This window comes from Saccopteryx leptura, chromosome 1 (assembly GCF_036850995.1).
Source record: "Saccopteryx leptura isolate mSacLep1 chromosome 1, mSacLep1_pri_phased_curated, whole genome shotgun sequence".
In the NCBI taxonomy this organism is placed as follows: domain Eukaryota; kingdom Metazoa; phylum Chordata; class Mammalia; order Chiroptera; family Emballonuridae; genus Saccopteryx; species Saccopteryx leptura.
The window spans coordinates 85,693,613-85,710,583 of NC_089503.1; the positions used below are offsets into that span (position 1 = coordinate 85,693,613).

At 35.8% G+C, this 16,971-nt stretch overlaps 1 protein-coding gene across 2 annotated transcripts in view; it reads left to right on the top strand.

Annotated features, from left to right (window-relative positions):
• CNTN5 (contactin 5) overlaps positions 1-16,971 on the top strand; it is a 1,309,320-nt gene that overhangs the window by 1,220,977 nt on the left and 71,372 nt on the right. For both annotated transcript variants that reach the window (XM_066360732.1, XM_066360733.1), the window contains one exon: positions 10,283-10,432. In XM_066360732.1, the coding sequence (XP_066216829.1) occupies positions 10,283-10,432 (150 nt within the window). The remainder of the gene's footprint in view (positions 1-10,282; positions 10,433-16,971) is intronic.

Sequence of the window (16,971 nt, forward strand, 5' to 3'; positions counted from 1 at the left end):
TTATATGAAATTTTATTGTATACATTCAATATAAAAACCAAGATAATCAGAGAATTATTCTATTTTCCAGTTCCTTGTGCTACCTCTTTATAATCATACACACACAAAAAAATCTAACATAAAATTACACTACTTAAAAGAATGCAGTATTTTAAATCCTACTTCTAAGATATTGGAATTATATTTATATCATTTTTAAAAATCATTTCTTCTTAATTGTTTCCATTTCATGTTATAACTAAACTTCTCCTATTTCTTTAAATGTGGCTACTTGCAAGGATATGTGACATTACACTCTCTTGATAATTACTAAAAACTCATTTAACAAGTTGGTATTTGAAAAGTGTACAGTGTCATACAATGTCATCTTCAGATACAGTTGTCCATACTGAGTAGGGATTTGTGATTTTTTTTTTTACTACCTAAATATAAAATCAATTTGCCTGTTTAGAAGTTAAATATAAAATCAGTAAAATATCTGAGTGTAGTAACCATAAAACTCAATTAACTGGAATGTTACAGGAGTGAAGTGGTCCATTTTGTTGCTTAAATAAATTTGAGAAGAAATTTATTTTTGTGTGAAAAATTATAATTCAGGACAGAGGAAAGATATTCATTTGCATGCAAAATATAATTCAGGTTTTTCTTGATATTAAGTTCCTATATTAGTTTATAGAACTCAGTATAATCACCGCTATAGTGTACTATACATGTCCACATATTTATCTTGTAATGTATATAATTATGGGTATTGACCTCATTCCTGCCTTCTTTTTAACCCTGTGATACCTCTGCAGACCCTATAAATTGGGGGAATCACTAAGTTTGGTAGATATTTCTGGAAAGGAAACACATTCAAGCCAAATAAAAAGATTTTCACAAGAATACTTATAACCTCTGCCCAATGCTCCCATATTATCCTGCGTGACAGCCCAGATCTATTGCTCTGTGGCCAGGAAATGGATTCATCTCCACATCTGGTATTATGCACTCACCAAATCCATTCTCCTGCCCACTGCTATGCTGCTGGCCCACTGTTGCCTTGTGGCCTATACAACTTACTACTTGGGGAGTTTTCCTGTGGATACATTGAAAGACATGTGTCCTTGCTCATCTCATGCCCATGTTCATGTTCCTCTTATCTTAACTCGTCTTCCAATCCATGGTATCTAATCCTCCTCCTACTGCACTCATAGTTTCCTAGTTACTCTTAATTCATTGATTTCTCACATCTTGGTTCACCTGTGTCTAATTTTTGTTGTTTAATATATGACAAATAGAAAATAGATGATAGATGGATAGATAGATAGATAGATAGATAGATAGATAGATAGATAGATAGATGATAGATAAATAGATGATAGATATGAATAAACTTTGAATTTTTTGGAAATACTTTTTTAAGTTGGGATTTTTTTAAATTCAATTCACTGAGGACTTATTTTTTTAATGAAATCTATTCTCACAAAGTATCTATAATAAAAAACATTCCAGAAATATATTTCTATAAGTGATCGATTTTATTTGCCCTTGACAATAATAGCAAGATGTCTCCTCATCTAATGAGGTCACTTGTTTTTTTAAGACTCCGTGCCTCTTGGAGCTACTACTGCTCCAGGCAAGCCATCCTGAGGCAAAGGACCTGTCCTCAGTTTTTGTGTGCTCTAATGTAGCTGTTCTCAGTGCATTCTGGTTTTAGTTTGTAGCACAATCTGACCACAACTTCTTTCATGCCTGTAATAGGAAAAGAAATCTTTCTAGAACCACATCAGCTCCACTGGGGCAGTGAACTTTTAATTTTTATAGTTGCTCCCTCATCTAAAACAATTTCAATAGAGATAAACTCTAATTCATAAAGCTCTATTAGAATTTTAAAAATGAGTCTGGAGTTTGAACTCTCTGATATAATTAATGGAATCCATAAGGTAGTATTTTAAAAGCACTTAGGAGTCCTTTTACATCAACACAAATACAAAGAATAGTGAGTTCCTTATTTTTGGGAAATGAATGAATGAGTTGCAGGTGGACCTTCTAGCTGAGCAAACTTGGAATTAACATATCAATACTGCCTACCTAAAAATAAGACTTAGGTAAGGTAACTGTGAAAAGGACTAATTTATTCATTTTGAAGAGAGTGTGCAAACAACAACCATAAAAAATTAATTTCACTTGCAGACCCCTTTTCTGGTCAAATTACATTTGATTTGGAAACCTGACTTTCTTCTTCATATTATTAAGCAGTATCTGCTTACCTAGTTTTTACTATGTCAATTTAGGAATACCAAATCACTGATAATTGTAGAATTGATTTGTCATTGTTTAGTTAATTCAAATATGTTCATTTACTGTTTTTTCAGCAGATATGTCTTCTACCTATGGATATGTTTTCCACAGATTGATTGACTGATTGATTAAATTTGTCACCTAGAAAAGCTTATTTAGTTTACATTTAGTTATTTAATTAAATTCTTAGATGTAATTATTTTACTAGGAAGGGCATTTTGACAGGTTTCTCTCCCTGGTTCAATATGGGATCCTCCACTGTCTTTAGTTGTTGTGTGTTCTCTCTGAAGCAGAATATTTTCTTTGAAACCAGCTTATCCTCATTCTTTTAGAAGTAATATCTTTAAAAATAATACCTAAAATGCTTTAAAAATACTTTGATATACATTCTCCATTATCTCCAATCTCCACAACATTATATTTGAAATAAAAATCCTAATTTTTATTTAAAAAGTTTCTCGTTCATGTCATATTGCATGTTATTTCATCAAAATATTGCCCTGACCAGGTTGCTCAGTGGATAGAGTGGTGTCCCAGTGCACCAAGGTTCTGGGTTTGACCCCCAGTCAGGGCCCATATGAGAAGCAACCAATGACTGCACTATAGGGAAGAACTAAGTGGAACAGTAAGTTGATGCTTCTCTCTCCCTTCCTCACTCTGTTTCTCTCAAATCAATGGGAAAATTTTAAAAATATATTAATAACTTTAACTCATGGTTTTTACAGTTACTATATAGCCCTTATAAGTAGCAATGAGTTTAAAATTTCTAAATCTTATTTTATTTCCTTCTTAAAGAAGAATTAGAATTGAGGATGGTGGAGAGGATGTGAGTTAAGGTAAGGAGTCTTTAAAATCTATATGGTTAAGAAAATAAAAATTTATGTAGCTTTAGGAGGAAGATATTTTTATATTTTAAGTTAATTTTCCTTTTCCACATAAAGCCTGAATAATAACAACAAAATTAAACAGAAATTTTGCCAATTTTTATTACACTTAACAATTTGGTCTAGCCTTTTATTCATTAATGAAAAATTTATTGAGTAACTTTCAGCTAATGTTCTAGGCACTTAGAATATGAGAGAACAAAACAAAACTAAAGTACCCACCCTTGTGAAGATTATATTCTCATGGGTGAAGACAAACAATAAAGAGAGACCATAATAAACAAGGGAAGTATATAATATTTTAGAAGTTAAGGAATGAAAAAACAAACTAAGTATTGTAAGGAGGATCATTAACTACTGTGGTAGGGAGAGTGCATTATTCTGTGTAGGCTGCCATAACAAAATACCACAAACTTAATGTCTTAAACAACAGAAGTTTATTTCCTTGCAGTTCTGGAGGCTGGTACCAAAATCTCAGTGCCAGCCAATTCAATTTGAGTCCTGGTGAGACTTCCCTTCCTGACTTACAGTCAGCAGCTTTCTCACTGTCTTCACACGGCAGAGAGAGGAAGCAAGGTCGCTGGTGTCTCTGCTTTGAAGGTCACTAATTTTACCAGATCAGGGCCCTAGCCTTATGACCTCATTTAACCTTAATTACTCCCTCTTTTTAACCTAACTTGAATTAATGCATTAAAGGATAAGACTTAAAATCAATCCTCCAAATGTCTTTCCATTAATCTCAAAATGAAAGCCCAAGTCCTACATGACTCGGTCCTGCTATTCTCTTTTCAGACTCATCTTCAGCCATCTCCCTAAAACTCACTCTGCTCCTGATTCACTGATCTTCTCATGCTCCTGCAGGAACTGCTTCTTAAGCCTTTGCACTACTTACTCCTTCAACCCGGGATGTTTTCCCCTAGACCAGTGGTTCTCAAACTGTTTGCAGTCAAGACACATTTAAAATCCTACAAATAATTGTAGGCACACTATATACAAATTTCTGAGAAAATATATTTTTTTCTGAGAAAATAAATTTATATATATATATATATATATATATATATATATATATTATAATAGTTAAGTCAAATGTTAAAGAAAAAAAATATAAAGTCCAAGGGTGCTTTTATGGTAACTAAATGAAATAAATACAACAAAATTAAATTTATTCTGACATTAAAAAACATTTTATGTTACATTTTTTGAGTTATGCTTTTTAGAATTTATAAAAAAGAGGGGTTAAAAAATTAAAAAATGACAAAGTTATCTTTTTATATATAAACTAGAAAGCCCGGCGGTCATATGAAATGTCCACTGTTCTAGATATAAATTGTAATTAAAATGATTTGTGCAGAGGTGTCTGCTAATTCAAACTGAATTACCCAGGGCAGGTGGTGAGGACGCCTTTGGTCACTGCCCCACAGGGTTTCCCCCTTCTACTTGCTTAATTGCTTAAAGTAGAGTGCAATGAAGGAAACCACTGGCGGTACATTTCTTAAGAGCCACCGCTAGCTCAATAAATAAAGGTGATTTAAATAATAAAATATTAATTCACATGTCAAAGATCTCTTTGTACACAACATTTCTTGTGTAGATCTTTCCATCATTTTTAAGCTCGCCTTGCAGAGGACCATCAATTATTTTTAATTTTACGTCCCTTCTTTCACAAACTCTTGAACAGGCAACATAAAGTTGACTGTGTCCCAATGCAGGCTCAGGTAAAAACATGCCAACACGCTTAAGTGTTTGGCCCTGAGACTTATTGATGTTCATAGCAAATATCACTGGACCAGGCAGTGGTGCAGTACATAGAGCATTGGACTGGGATACAGAGGACTCAGGTTTGAAAAGCCACAGTTACTGGCTTGAGCTCGGGCTCATCCAGCTTAAGCGTGGGGTTGCTGGCTTGAGCGTGGGATCATAGACATGATGACCCCATGTTCTCTGGCTTGAAGCCCAAGGTCGCTGGCTTGAACCCAAGGTTACTGGCTTGAGCAAGGGGTCACTCACTGTGCTGTAGCCCCCCAGTCAAGGCACATATGAGAAAGCAATCAATGAACAACTAAGGAGACTAAGGAGCCGCAACAAAATATCGATGCTTCTCATCTTTCTCCCTTCTTGTCTGTTTGTCCCTATTTATTCCTCTCTATCTCTGTCTCTGTCACATACACACACAAAAAGAGAAATATCATATAATTTCACCTATATGTGAATTATAAAAATAAAGAAACAAAACAGAAAAAACTAATAAATACAAAGAACATTTTGATGATTGCCAGATGATAGAGTGCTTAGCCAGAAGAGTGAGAAAGGGAAGGGATTTAAATGTACAAATTGCCAGTTATAAGAAAAGCCACAAGGATGTAAAGTACAGCATAGGGTATATACCGTATTTTCCCATGTATAAGATGCTCCCATGTATAAGACACACCTTAATTTGGGGGCCTGAAATTAAAAAAAAAATTTACTTCATAAAGTTATTGAACTCAAATTTTATTCATCATAAAATTTATACAAGTGTGAAAAAGTAGGCAATGCAAGTAAAATAATCTACAACCACTGTATAAGATGCACCCAGCTTTTTCAGAAAAGAGTGCATCTTATACATGGGGAAATACGGTAGTCAATAATATTTTAATAACTGTGTATGGTGTCAGAAATGGATACTAGACTTATGTAATCACTTCATAAGTTTTATAACTATTTAATCACTATGTTGTACACCTAAAACTAATATATTATATGTCAACTATAATAGAAAAGTTTTAAAAACTATTTTAAAATAAATAAATAAATTTAAACCTGCCAGCTATAGACTGTATTATGTTCCCCCCTGCCAAAAACCTTTTAAATATTGAAGTCCTAATCCCCCAACCCTTCCTGTGACTGTATTTGAAGATGGAATCTCTACAGATATCAAATAGGTAATTATATTGTATATGAGCTGGAGTATATTGAGTAGTGAGTTTGTTTCATGCTCACTAACCCTGGGGAGTGAGTGTTTTTTTCAAAAAATGAAGTTAGTTCCAGTTACAGTTTTATTAACTTAAAATCATGTTTGATAATTTATGGAAACAAGAATATACATTTGCCTTTTTTAATGTTGTCTTACACATGTACGATCATACTCTGGATAATCAGGAGGCACAAGGAAGTACATGAACATTCGTACTACTTAAAGGGTTAAGAGAGAGATTTAGAATAAAGATATAAATTGGGAAATTACTGGCATGCAAATTGCATTTCAAACTACAAGACTTCCTGTCATCTCCAAGGATATAAGTATAAAATAGCCTGACCAGGCAGTGAAGCAGTGGATATAGCATCAGACTTGGACTCAGAGGACTCATATTCAAAACCCCGAGGTCGCCGGTTTGAGCGCGGGCTTACCAGCTTAAGTGCAGGATCACTGGCTTTAGTTTGGGATCATAGACATGACCTCATGGTCACTGGCTTGAGCCCAAAGTCACTGGCTTGAGGAAGGTGTCACTTGCTCTGCTGGACCCCCCCCCCCATCAAGGCACATATGAGAAAGCAGTCAATGAACAACTAAGGAGGTGCAACGAAGAATTGATACTTCTCATCTCTCTCGCTTCATGTCTGTCTGTCCCTATCTGTCCCACTCTCTGTCTCTCTCTCTCTGTCTCTGTCACAAAAAAATAAAAAACTGTATAAAATAGAGTATAAAAATCAAAGGCTGAAGCAGTCCAATAATAAAAGTTTACGGAGTAGAGCAACCAGCCAAAGGAAACAGAGGGAAAGCCACCATTTAGTTAAAAGGAAAACCAAGACAGTGTGATATACTAGACGACAAAAGAGTCAAGTCTATCAAGGAGGAGGAAGTAATCAACTGTATCAAAGCTGATCAAAGCTGTCAAGTATGATGAGGACTGAACATTGATCGTTGATTTTAGGAACATGGAGATCATTGATGATTGTGACAATAACAATTTTATTAAAATGGCTTCAAGAGATAATGGAAGAGAAATTAATATAGGCAACTCTTTCAAGAAGTTTTGGTACAAAGGAAGTAAATAAATCAAAATATTCTGAAATCATAAATGTCATATTTTGCTTTTGGTTGGAGTGGGACAGGGGAAAAAGAAAGAAGGTCAGGATGACCCTACTAAGACTTTGGCTATAAAATCTGTAAGACTGCAATTGTCATACACTGAATAAGGAATACTACAGCAGTCGGTAAAGGACCTTAACGTTGAGAACCTTATCCAAATAGAAATATCTAGGCCATAGGCAGTTTCTCAGTGGATAGTGCATTGGCCTGGTGTATGGATGTCCCAGGTTCAATTCTCAGTCAGGGCACACAAAAGAAACTACCATCTGCTTCTTTCCCTCACTGTCTCCCACTTCTTTCCCTCTTCCTCTCCCACAACCAGTGGCTTGATTGGTTGGAGCATCACCTCTGGCCTGAGGATAGCTCAGATGGTCCAAGCTCATCAGCTTCAGGCACTAAAGGTAGCTTATTTGATTTGAGCATCGGCCCTAGACAGAGGTTGCCGGGTAGATCCCAGCCAGGGTTTATGAGAGAGTCTGTCTCACTATCTCCTCACCTCTTAGTTAAAAAGAAAAAAAAAAAAGATATATCTAATAAGCCATTAGACATATCAGCCTGAAGTATAAGGAAGAGTTTTATTACTGAAAACATTGGAGACATCAACATTCAGGGGGTATTTAAAACCATGAGACTGGATTAGATCAACAAGGAGAAAGAAAATGGAAAAGAGCTAATAAAACTAGGGTGCATCTGGAAGATGAAAGGAAATGAGCAATAGAGGCAGGTAAAAATAGTCAGGTAGGAGAAAAACAGAAGTTTTGAAAAATATTCCAAACAAGAGAATTATCAACTGTGTCAAAGGATGCTGTTCGGTCAAGGAAATGAGGAACAGAGACCTGACCATAGGGTTTAGTAACAGTTACACCTGGCAATCTTGGGTAGTTAGGGTGGAATGCCAGAGTAAAACCCTGATTTTAATGAGTTCAAGAGAAAATGGAAGAAAAATAGTCAGTGACAGCAAGTAATAGCACAAAAATTCCTCAAGAAGTTTTGCTGTAAAAGAAACAATTTGGGTGAAGGCTGGAAGGATAGGAAATTTTGAGAGAATTTTATTTAGTTTTGGTTTGGTGGGGAAAACACCTTCACGCTCACATGCTGATGGGAAAAATCCATTAAAGACGTCTATTTGGTTGAAGATTAGGAGGGGTGGAGAGACACACTGGGATGGACTGGTTGCTCTTCTCTACCGTAACTTAAGAGGGCCATCCCTTGAGAATCATTAAGTTTCCTCAGAGGGCACTCAGGTTTCTATTACAGTAAAAACTAGGAAGAATTTTCAGAGAGAATGAGTATACAAGGGCATTGCTAATGATGTATTATGAATTCCAAAGGTTACACTAAAAGGGTTTTAAAGAGTAAGGAAGGATGGGAACTGGGATATCAGCTGTGCAGGGCTATGCGATCTATCAGGCAGCCCACCCTACCTATATGCCGGTCTTTCCCTTTAACAGAGCTATTATATAATAAAGTAAAAAATGTATCTCTTGATACATTTCAAAAGAGATGTTCATGGGAAATCCAGATGCATTTAACCCTTTCAGTAGTGAGGCTTTTTTCATGCTCGCTGACCCCCAGGAGTGAGTTGTTTTTTTTTCAAAAAATAAAATTAGTTCCAGTTACAGTTTTATTAACTTAAAATCATGTTTGTTTGATAACCAATTTATGGAAACAAGAAGAACATACATTTGCCATTTTTTAATGTTGCCATCGTACATGTACGATAGTACTCTGGATGGGTCAGGAAGCATGAAGACATACCTGAACATTCGTACTACTCAAAGAGTTAATTCTCCCTTGTCATAGCCAATCTGCACTGAGTTATCAAATCAAGAGCATCCCTACCCTTCCCATGCTTAGACAGAAACTCAGGACTAACACAAATACAGAGGATCTTTGCAAATCACTAGGGAGACCCTCTTCTTCACCCGTTTTCACCCCTGTAACAAATGTTCTTTCAGAAATGTTTCCTAGACAGCAGAGATGAGTGAACAAGAAAAGCAGTCTCAAATAGAGCATATACATGATGGAAAAAAACATTTATTTTACTAAGTGGTGATTATATTGACAAACAGTTTTGTACTTTAATAAAATCCAAATGTAGTACAAAAGCACTTCAAGTAGAGTTCAGAGATTCAGCTTAGCTCTCACAAAGTTTTCAAATTAGAAAGTTTTTAATTTAGAGAGGTATATTGTTAATCTGCTGCTTGGAACTGCCAGGGTGGCTGAGCACGTTTGCCAGAAATGGAAGAAACAAACTAATCAAGTAATTTCCCTAGAGGCTCAGGCTGGTTGGCTTAGTGGTAGAGACTCACCCAGTGTGTGGAAGTCCTGAGTTTGATTTCTGGTCAGGGCACACAGGAGAAGAAACCATCTGCTTCCCCACCCCTCCCCTTCTCTCTCTCTCTCTCTCTTTTCTCCTCTCACATATCCGTGGCTTGATTGATTTGAGCAAGATGGCCCCAGGCACTGAGGATGGCTCTGGGCACTGAAGATGGCTCCATGGCCTCTCCCTGAGGTGCTGAAAATAGCTTGGTTGCCAGAGCAATGGAACAATGCCCCAGACAGGCAGAGCACATAGCCCATAGAGGGCTTGCTGGGTAGATCCCCAGCTGGGCTTATACAGGAGTCTGCTCTTTGCCTTTCCTGCTCTCACTTAATTTTTTAAAAAAAGAAAGAAAAAACAAGAAAGAAAATTTCCTAGAAATTTAAGAACTATTTACTAAAATTATAGCACTTTAGCTTTTTCCCTGAGCTGAGGGGTAGACAAAATGATTTTTAGTATAGATCATGGGAAATTATATATGGCAATTCATGTATAAAGTTGAAATGAAAGAATTCTTATTAACTACAAGGAAGTTTGACATGTGAAAATACTCACTTTCTGAAGAATGATTTTGATTTTATTAATAAATCCAGAGGTGACAGCATGGCCACATGTAATGCAAAAGTGTACATTAGCCTGGTGATCCTGTTAGTACCTGTGGTCTCCTTGTAACCATTTTCCAGCCTCCCTAATGATATGAAATATTTTCTCTCTCCACAGTCCCAGAAATCATAACAGGAGACATGGAATCAGCCATGGCAGTAGACTTGAACCCCTGGGTAGAATATGAATTTAGAGTGGTTGCGACCAATCCAATCGGGACTGGAGATCCAAGCACCCCATCTCGGATGATCCGCACAAACGAAGCAGGTAAGAGTTGAAATTCTATTTAATATGCCTCCAATCATTTTGAAAGCAAGTTGAATTAAATCATCATTTCTTGCTTTAGTATAAATATAAATTTTTCCTGATTCATTTACCTACACATCATAAAACCATTCTGATTAAAATAATTCTTTCATTTTATTTGTTTTCAGATCTTTTCCCCCTTGTTTCTACAAATAAAAGTGTCTAGATGCTTCAGTTTCTTCCCAGTCCTTCCATCCACCTTCAGGTTACCATGAAATTGAAGTTTTTTTCTTCTAATTACATACTCATTAATATGACAGATCTCTAAAATTCATAATATTCAATACATTGGCTCACGCTCTCTCTCTCTCCAGTGATAGCAGTTACCTTCAATACAATGTATTTCCTTAAAACTCTGTGTTGCTTTTCACGATCAGACCTGGGAAAAGCTAGACGTTGGAAAGGCAGTGTCTTAACTAACTGCCTTCTTGACATCAGTTGTAGAACAAATACCCATATACTTCCTGACTTAGAAAACACAGCATTTTCCTGCTCTTTTAGAATGAAGTATCTCTAATAAAATGTTTCTAGTGACCACATAACGGGAGTTAACAGTTTTATTTTTAAAAAATAAGATAATGTACCTATCTTATCACCTAGATGAAACAGAATAAAAAAACATTTTTAGTAGAGCTTTGATTACTTTAGTCAAAGTTTTACTAAAATTAATTTTATGTCCCTATAAAACTGGATATGAAATTACCTAGTCCATACCAGCTTAGGCAAACACTAAGTCAATAATGTTGATGAGAACAATCTAAAAACAATGAAGAAGTGGAGGAGGTAGATTGCAGACACATATAAAGAGAAAAACAAATTTCAATGACTTTAAACTTGATGATAATATATGAATCTTAATAAACATTAGAATATAAATTCAACCATTAGCATTATATACACTGAGAATGAGAATTTTGTCTTATGAGTTCACTGTTTTACCTGTAGCACATAGATAGTGTCAGGCACTAGCGCTCCATATGTCTTTGTTGAAAGATTAAAGGGACTTATTCTTTTATTTTTTTAAATGTCCCTAAGCATACCAGTACCTAGGGCAGAAACACATGTACGTAGAAAACCAAGAATTGACTGTGTCTATTTTGTATTATAGTTATAGAATTGGGCCTAAAATGTGATTTGTTACAAATTGAACAAAACTTATAATAATTAAAATAAACTATCAAAAGAGGTTTTTTTTTCTCTAAAATAACTGGGTCTGGTCCTTTAAAAAATTGTTTCTCTAAAATACCTGGTTAGTTTAAGAAGAGAGGAAGACCCTGGCCAGTTGGCTCAGTGGTAGAGCGTCGGCCTGGCGTGCAGAAGTCCCGGGTTTGATTCCCGGCCAGGGCACACAGGAGAAGCGCCCATCTGCTTCTCCACCCCTCCCCCTCTCCTTCCTCTCTGTCTCTCTCTTCCCCTCCCGCAGCGAGGCTCCATTGGAGCAAGGATGGCACGGGCACTGGGGATGGCTCCTTGGCCTCTGCCCCAGGCGCTAGAGTGGCTCTGGTCGCGACAGAGTGACCCCTGGAGGGGCAGAGCATCGCCCCCTGGTGGGCAGAGCGTCGTCCCCTGCTGGGCGTGCCGGGTGAATCCAGGTCGGGCGCATGCGTGAGTCTGTCTGACTGTCTCTCCCCGTTTCCAGCTTCGGAAAAATACCAAAAAAAAAAAGAGGAAGAGAGGAAGAAAAAAAAAAAGAAAAGAATCTCAAATGTTCAACTTATTGCATTGTGTGAATAACCATGGGAAGATACTCAAAGGCTCTCCATGTAAAAATTAAGCAATCAAGAAAATAAAAGACAAAGTAGCCTAAATATGTTGAAAAAAATTCATTCAAAAAAAAAAATCTAACTTCTTTTGCTTTTGTGATTTGCCTATTACAAGTTGATTTTTTTGCTACTTTTTCAATAGTGTGCATTTTAAATGAACATTAATTGTCTGGCTCGATTTTCACACATTCATAAAATTAGCCATGCTTTCATTGTGTACAGGTGTTCATTAATTAAAGGCATAACAGGTTAGTCAGTCCTCAATTATGTACTCACTGTGCAGATATTGAAATAACTGCCAGTATTAGTACTTATGCATACATATTTTCTAAAAAGCTCTGCCTTATTTTGCATATTGCTAATTGTATTTAAACAAAGGCAAAGATTACTGCCTAATTCAGAGCTCTCTATAAATATTCATTTTGAAAATAAATAATCCATTTTTGATAAATAATCCTTTCAGACTTTTATAGTATAAATCTCCTTGTGCTATTAAAAACCATTTTAGTAAAAAACCCTTTTCAGCTCAAATGTATTCAGATGATGCATTTTAAAAAATCTCTCCCTCGTCGTTTTCTGCATTTACCTCAATCATACAGCTTCTGTCTTCATTTTGTCAAGTTTTATATACATGACATACTTTAGTCCATTAAAATCTTATGGAAGAGAAGAGAAATAGCATAAAAAATGCACGAAATACTCTCCTTTGAAAGCAAGGTGAAGAAGGCTTCTACTGACTACTTTATGTTTCTTGTGCTTTGCTACTCTACACAGGGTTAGAGCTTCTAATGGTGTTGAACAAAGTGTTGAGTTTGGCGCCTGTTTTGTCAGGCAGCACAGATTAAAAGAGACACCAATATCCTGAGATGTTCTCTTAAGCGACGCACTCTGCCTCTATTAAGTGCATGTCCTGTATCTTAAAAAATGATTCTGTTCTAATGGACCAAGTAAACTTTGAGAATCAACAGATCTGCTTAGAAGACAAAATGTCTCACATTTGGAATATGCAGTTAAAAGTTTTATGTGCCTTTAAAACTCTCATATTTGTTAGAATATTCTAAATCCCAAAATAGCATTAATAAAGCGTTTTTGCCTAAGAATCACTCCTTTGCCACACACCAAGATGTTAATATTCTTTGCAATTTCTCTAAGCCATGTTTTGAATTTTCAATCATCAAAACACTGTTAGTAGTCAATAAATATAAAAAAATGGTTCAGTTGGAGGTTTTATTATTATGATGTCTAAATAGTAATATACAAACATTTTTAACTTTAATGTTCCTTTATATTTATTTTTAGTACAATTTCATTACAAGTTTTAAGTGCATAGATAGATGGTAGCTAGTGATATTCCCATATTTTATTTTGGAATTGTGTTATATCATCAAAACATTATATAAATTTGGTATGCATAATGGAAATGTTCCCTACCATCTAAAGAAACAATTCTCAAGACTATAATTTCAGGGATCATTTCTATAGTTTGTTAAAAAGATTATACAGAGAAAAATGTATTTTAAGATATGGATTTGAAATATATGTTATGGTAGGAATAAAAAAGTATGTAAAATTAAATACAGCAATGGCAATTCTTTCACTTAAACTTTAATATTCTATAAGTTACATAACTGTTGAAAGATAAATGAAAATCATAAAGGATAGAGTTAACAATATGATCTGTAATTTATAAAAGTTTGGTCTTCTCTGTAGTATAAGATTTTTATTATTATCAAATCTCTCAGTATCTAGCTCAATATTTTCAGTTTCTTTATTTCAAATTATGATGAATTATATATCTATGTAAATAAGATTTTGAGTTTTAGAGTAGGGTAGATCTGGATTAATGTTCTTTTCTGCCACTTACTAGCAGTGAACATTGGTAAGATGTATACGTTGTTTGAAGGCTCGATTTTCTGTTATGAAGTGGAGGTAATAGCACCACCACCTACCTCTTTGGATCATTGTATTAAGATAATGCATGTAAAGAGCTTAGCATAGTACCTGGCATGTGGTAAATGCTTAATATTAACCATGTATTATTATTATTATCATCATTATCATTTATTACTTTATTATGTGAAAGTTTAAACCATTGTAATCATGCATAAGTTGCTTTTTTCATATTGAAATACTTTTAAGTTAAACATGTGTTTGTTGATATGGTTAGAGCCATACCAACATTCTCTTGGCCTGTATTTTGGCCTGCAGCTGTCTCCTCTAACATGCTTTCCCACTGAGCCATCTCTGCTGCAGACTGTGTGCCATCAGGGCCCGCTACTCAAACTACCCAAAAGTCTTGGAGTTAAGAAAACCGTTCAGAGTATGATACACAGTAGAGAGCATACCTCTCCTCAGAATCCCATGTCTGGCCATTCCATGTGGCTTCTCTTATCTAGGCATGTCTCAGTCTATTTGTGGATTGTGATATTGTCCTAACATGTAGACAGTTTCTTTGGTTCTGATAGCAGAAATAAGACAAAAAGAACAGATAAAATGAAGTTTCAAGTGAAACACCACATTGAGAAAAAGTTTATTCTACATTCAAAGTTTTCAAGTTGCTTAGTACACTGTGTTCTCTATATTCTCTTTTGACAGTGCAATGGAAAATGTCACACAAAATGGCCACAAAAGGAAAGATATTTTTTCTGCACTTAAGAGATTAATACTCAAACAAATGAATATAAGAATCAAGTAGACAAACAAATGAAAATCTTTCCTAGCCTTAGCACTTTCTGCACGAGATCATTGTTTTAGAACTGCTTTACTAAACAGACTGAACTCTGTAGAGTCACAAGATAAAATTCGTTTTCTTATTTTCTCAACCACGGCTCTCCATCTGATTTCTGGCTTCAGCCTCAAGTCTGTCCAAAGCAGTCTCGTTCTCAGGTTTTAAGTTTTTATTTTTATTTGACTAGAAACCATAACTTCCTAGTCTGTGTTTTTCTCCCTCCATCCCAGCTCAGGTTTGACCCAAAGGTATTCATCTTTTCCCCCCTTTTCTCTACTTCCTTCCACTCCTCCCAACTGTTGTTCCACACTCTTCCCAAGTCAAACAAAATGATGCCAAGAACTATTTACATGGTACCACCTGTGGCTCTTACATTGGTGTTGAGTTTTGATGGCATTTATCCACATGATGCTTCTTTCTCCTGGAGGGTGCTTTGGGTACTTTGGAGACTCTCCATCACCTGGCAGTCACCTGTTTTGGGTGTGATCCCAGCGAGCCTATTCAAGCCCACCTCCCATAATGTCTACTTGGCCCACAGTAATTATTTCATATTCCTATGCTGCCAAATTCTAGAAATATGCCGCATTCTCAAGAATTTTCTCTCTGCTCTAGTAGCATCCTGTCAGCTGAGCCAGGGGTAGTCAACCTTTTTATACCTACTGCCTACTTTTGTATCTCTGTTAGTAGTAAAATTTTCTAATTACCCACTGGTTTCACAGCAATGATGATTTATAAAGTAGGGAAGTAACTTTACTTTATAAAATTTATAAAGCAGAGTTACAGCAAGTTAAAGCATATAATAATAATTACTTACCAAGTACTTTGTGTAGGATTTTCACTAAGTTTGGCAGAATAAATCTGTATAAAACAACTTACTATAGTTAAATCTATCTCTTTATTTATACTTTGGTTGCTCCACTATTGCCCACCATGAAAGCTGGAATGCCCACTAGTGGTCAGTAGGGACCAGGCTGAGTACCACTGGGTTGGGCCATAGTAAAACATTTCCAAAGCCCTGTGGCATCAGTCAGCCTGTGAGGAGTAAGCATCTGCCCTCATTGCAGAGCTTGTTTTGCTCCTCTTCTAGCTTAGCTACAGGGGGAAATGACACTCTCACTTATCTTTTACTGACAGCTGGGGATGGAGGGAGATGTCACAGCATAGCCATCTGCTACACTGACAACCTTCTTCCAAAACATTCCTTGTGCTAACATCATATATATATATGGTTTCATCTAGCCCACCACACTTTAGCATCTGAGGTTACATGTGATTCATTCCATGTCCAGAAAAGACTTATTTAACATTCTACTACAATTCCTTTTTAGCATTGTACATTATCTTCCTACTTCTTCACAGATCTTGCTTTGTTCATATTTGTATTTTTGAAGTTCTTGTCACTCATAAATACTTAGGAAATTTCTATGAGCTCAAAAGTTATAGAGGGAACAGTAAAATATTATTATAATATGAGATAGGATTAAATTAATTTTATCTGGGGGTATGTGGATTTGCCTTGTAAATGGCTTTTAGTGGGACTTTGAAGAGCAGTCCTACTAGGACTCAGGAAGAATTATTTACAGGGTGAAATTAAAACTACAGTTGTCAGGCACTATTGTGTACAAAGGAAAGAATAAGCTACAGAATTTTTTTAAGGTTTCTGCATGCTATGTTTCTAAGAAAAATATTATATAGAAAATATAAAATATTCAGCTGAAATAATTGGTAAATTCTAAAATAAAACACTATTAATGAACATTGTAGCTTTCTTCAATCTAATGAGTAATTTAATTATATTAAATAGAAGAAATGGTTCTTAGTAACATTAAGAGAAGGCAATAATCGGCCCTGGCTGGTGGCTCAGTGGATAGAATGTCAATCCTGCATATGAACATCCCGGTTCAATTCCCAGTCAGGGCACACTGGAGAAGTGGCCATCTGCTCTGTCCCCTGATTTCTCCTCTTTTTCTCCCTCCTCCCCTCCAGCAGCCAGTGGCTTGATTGGTTCG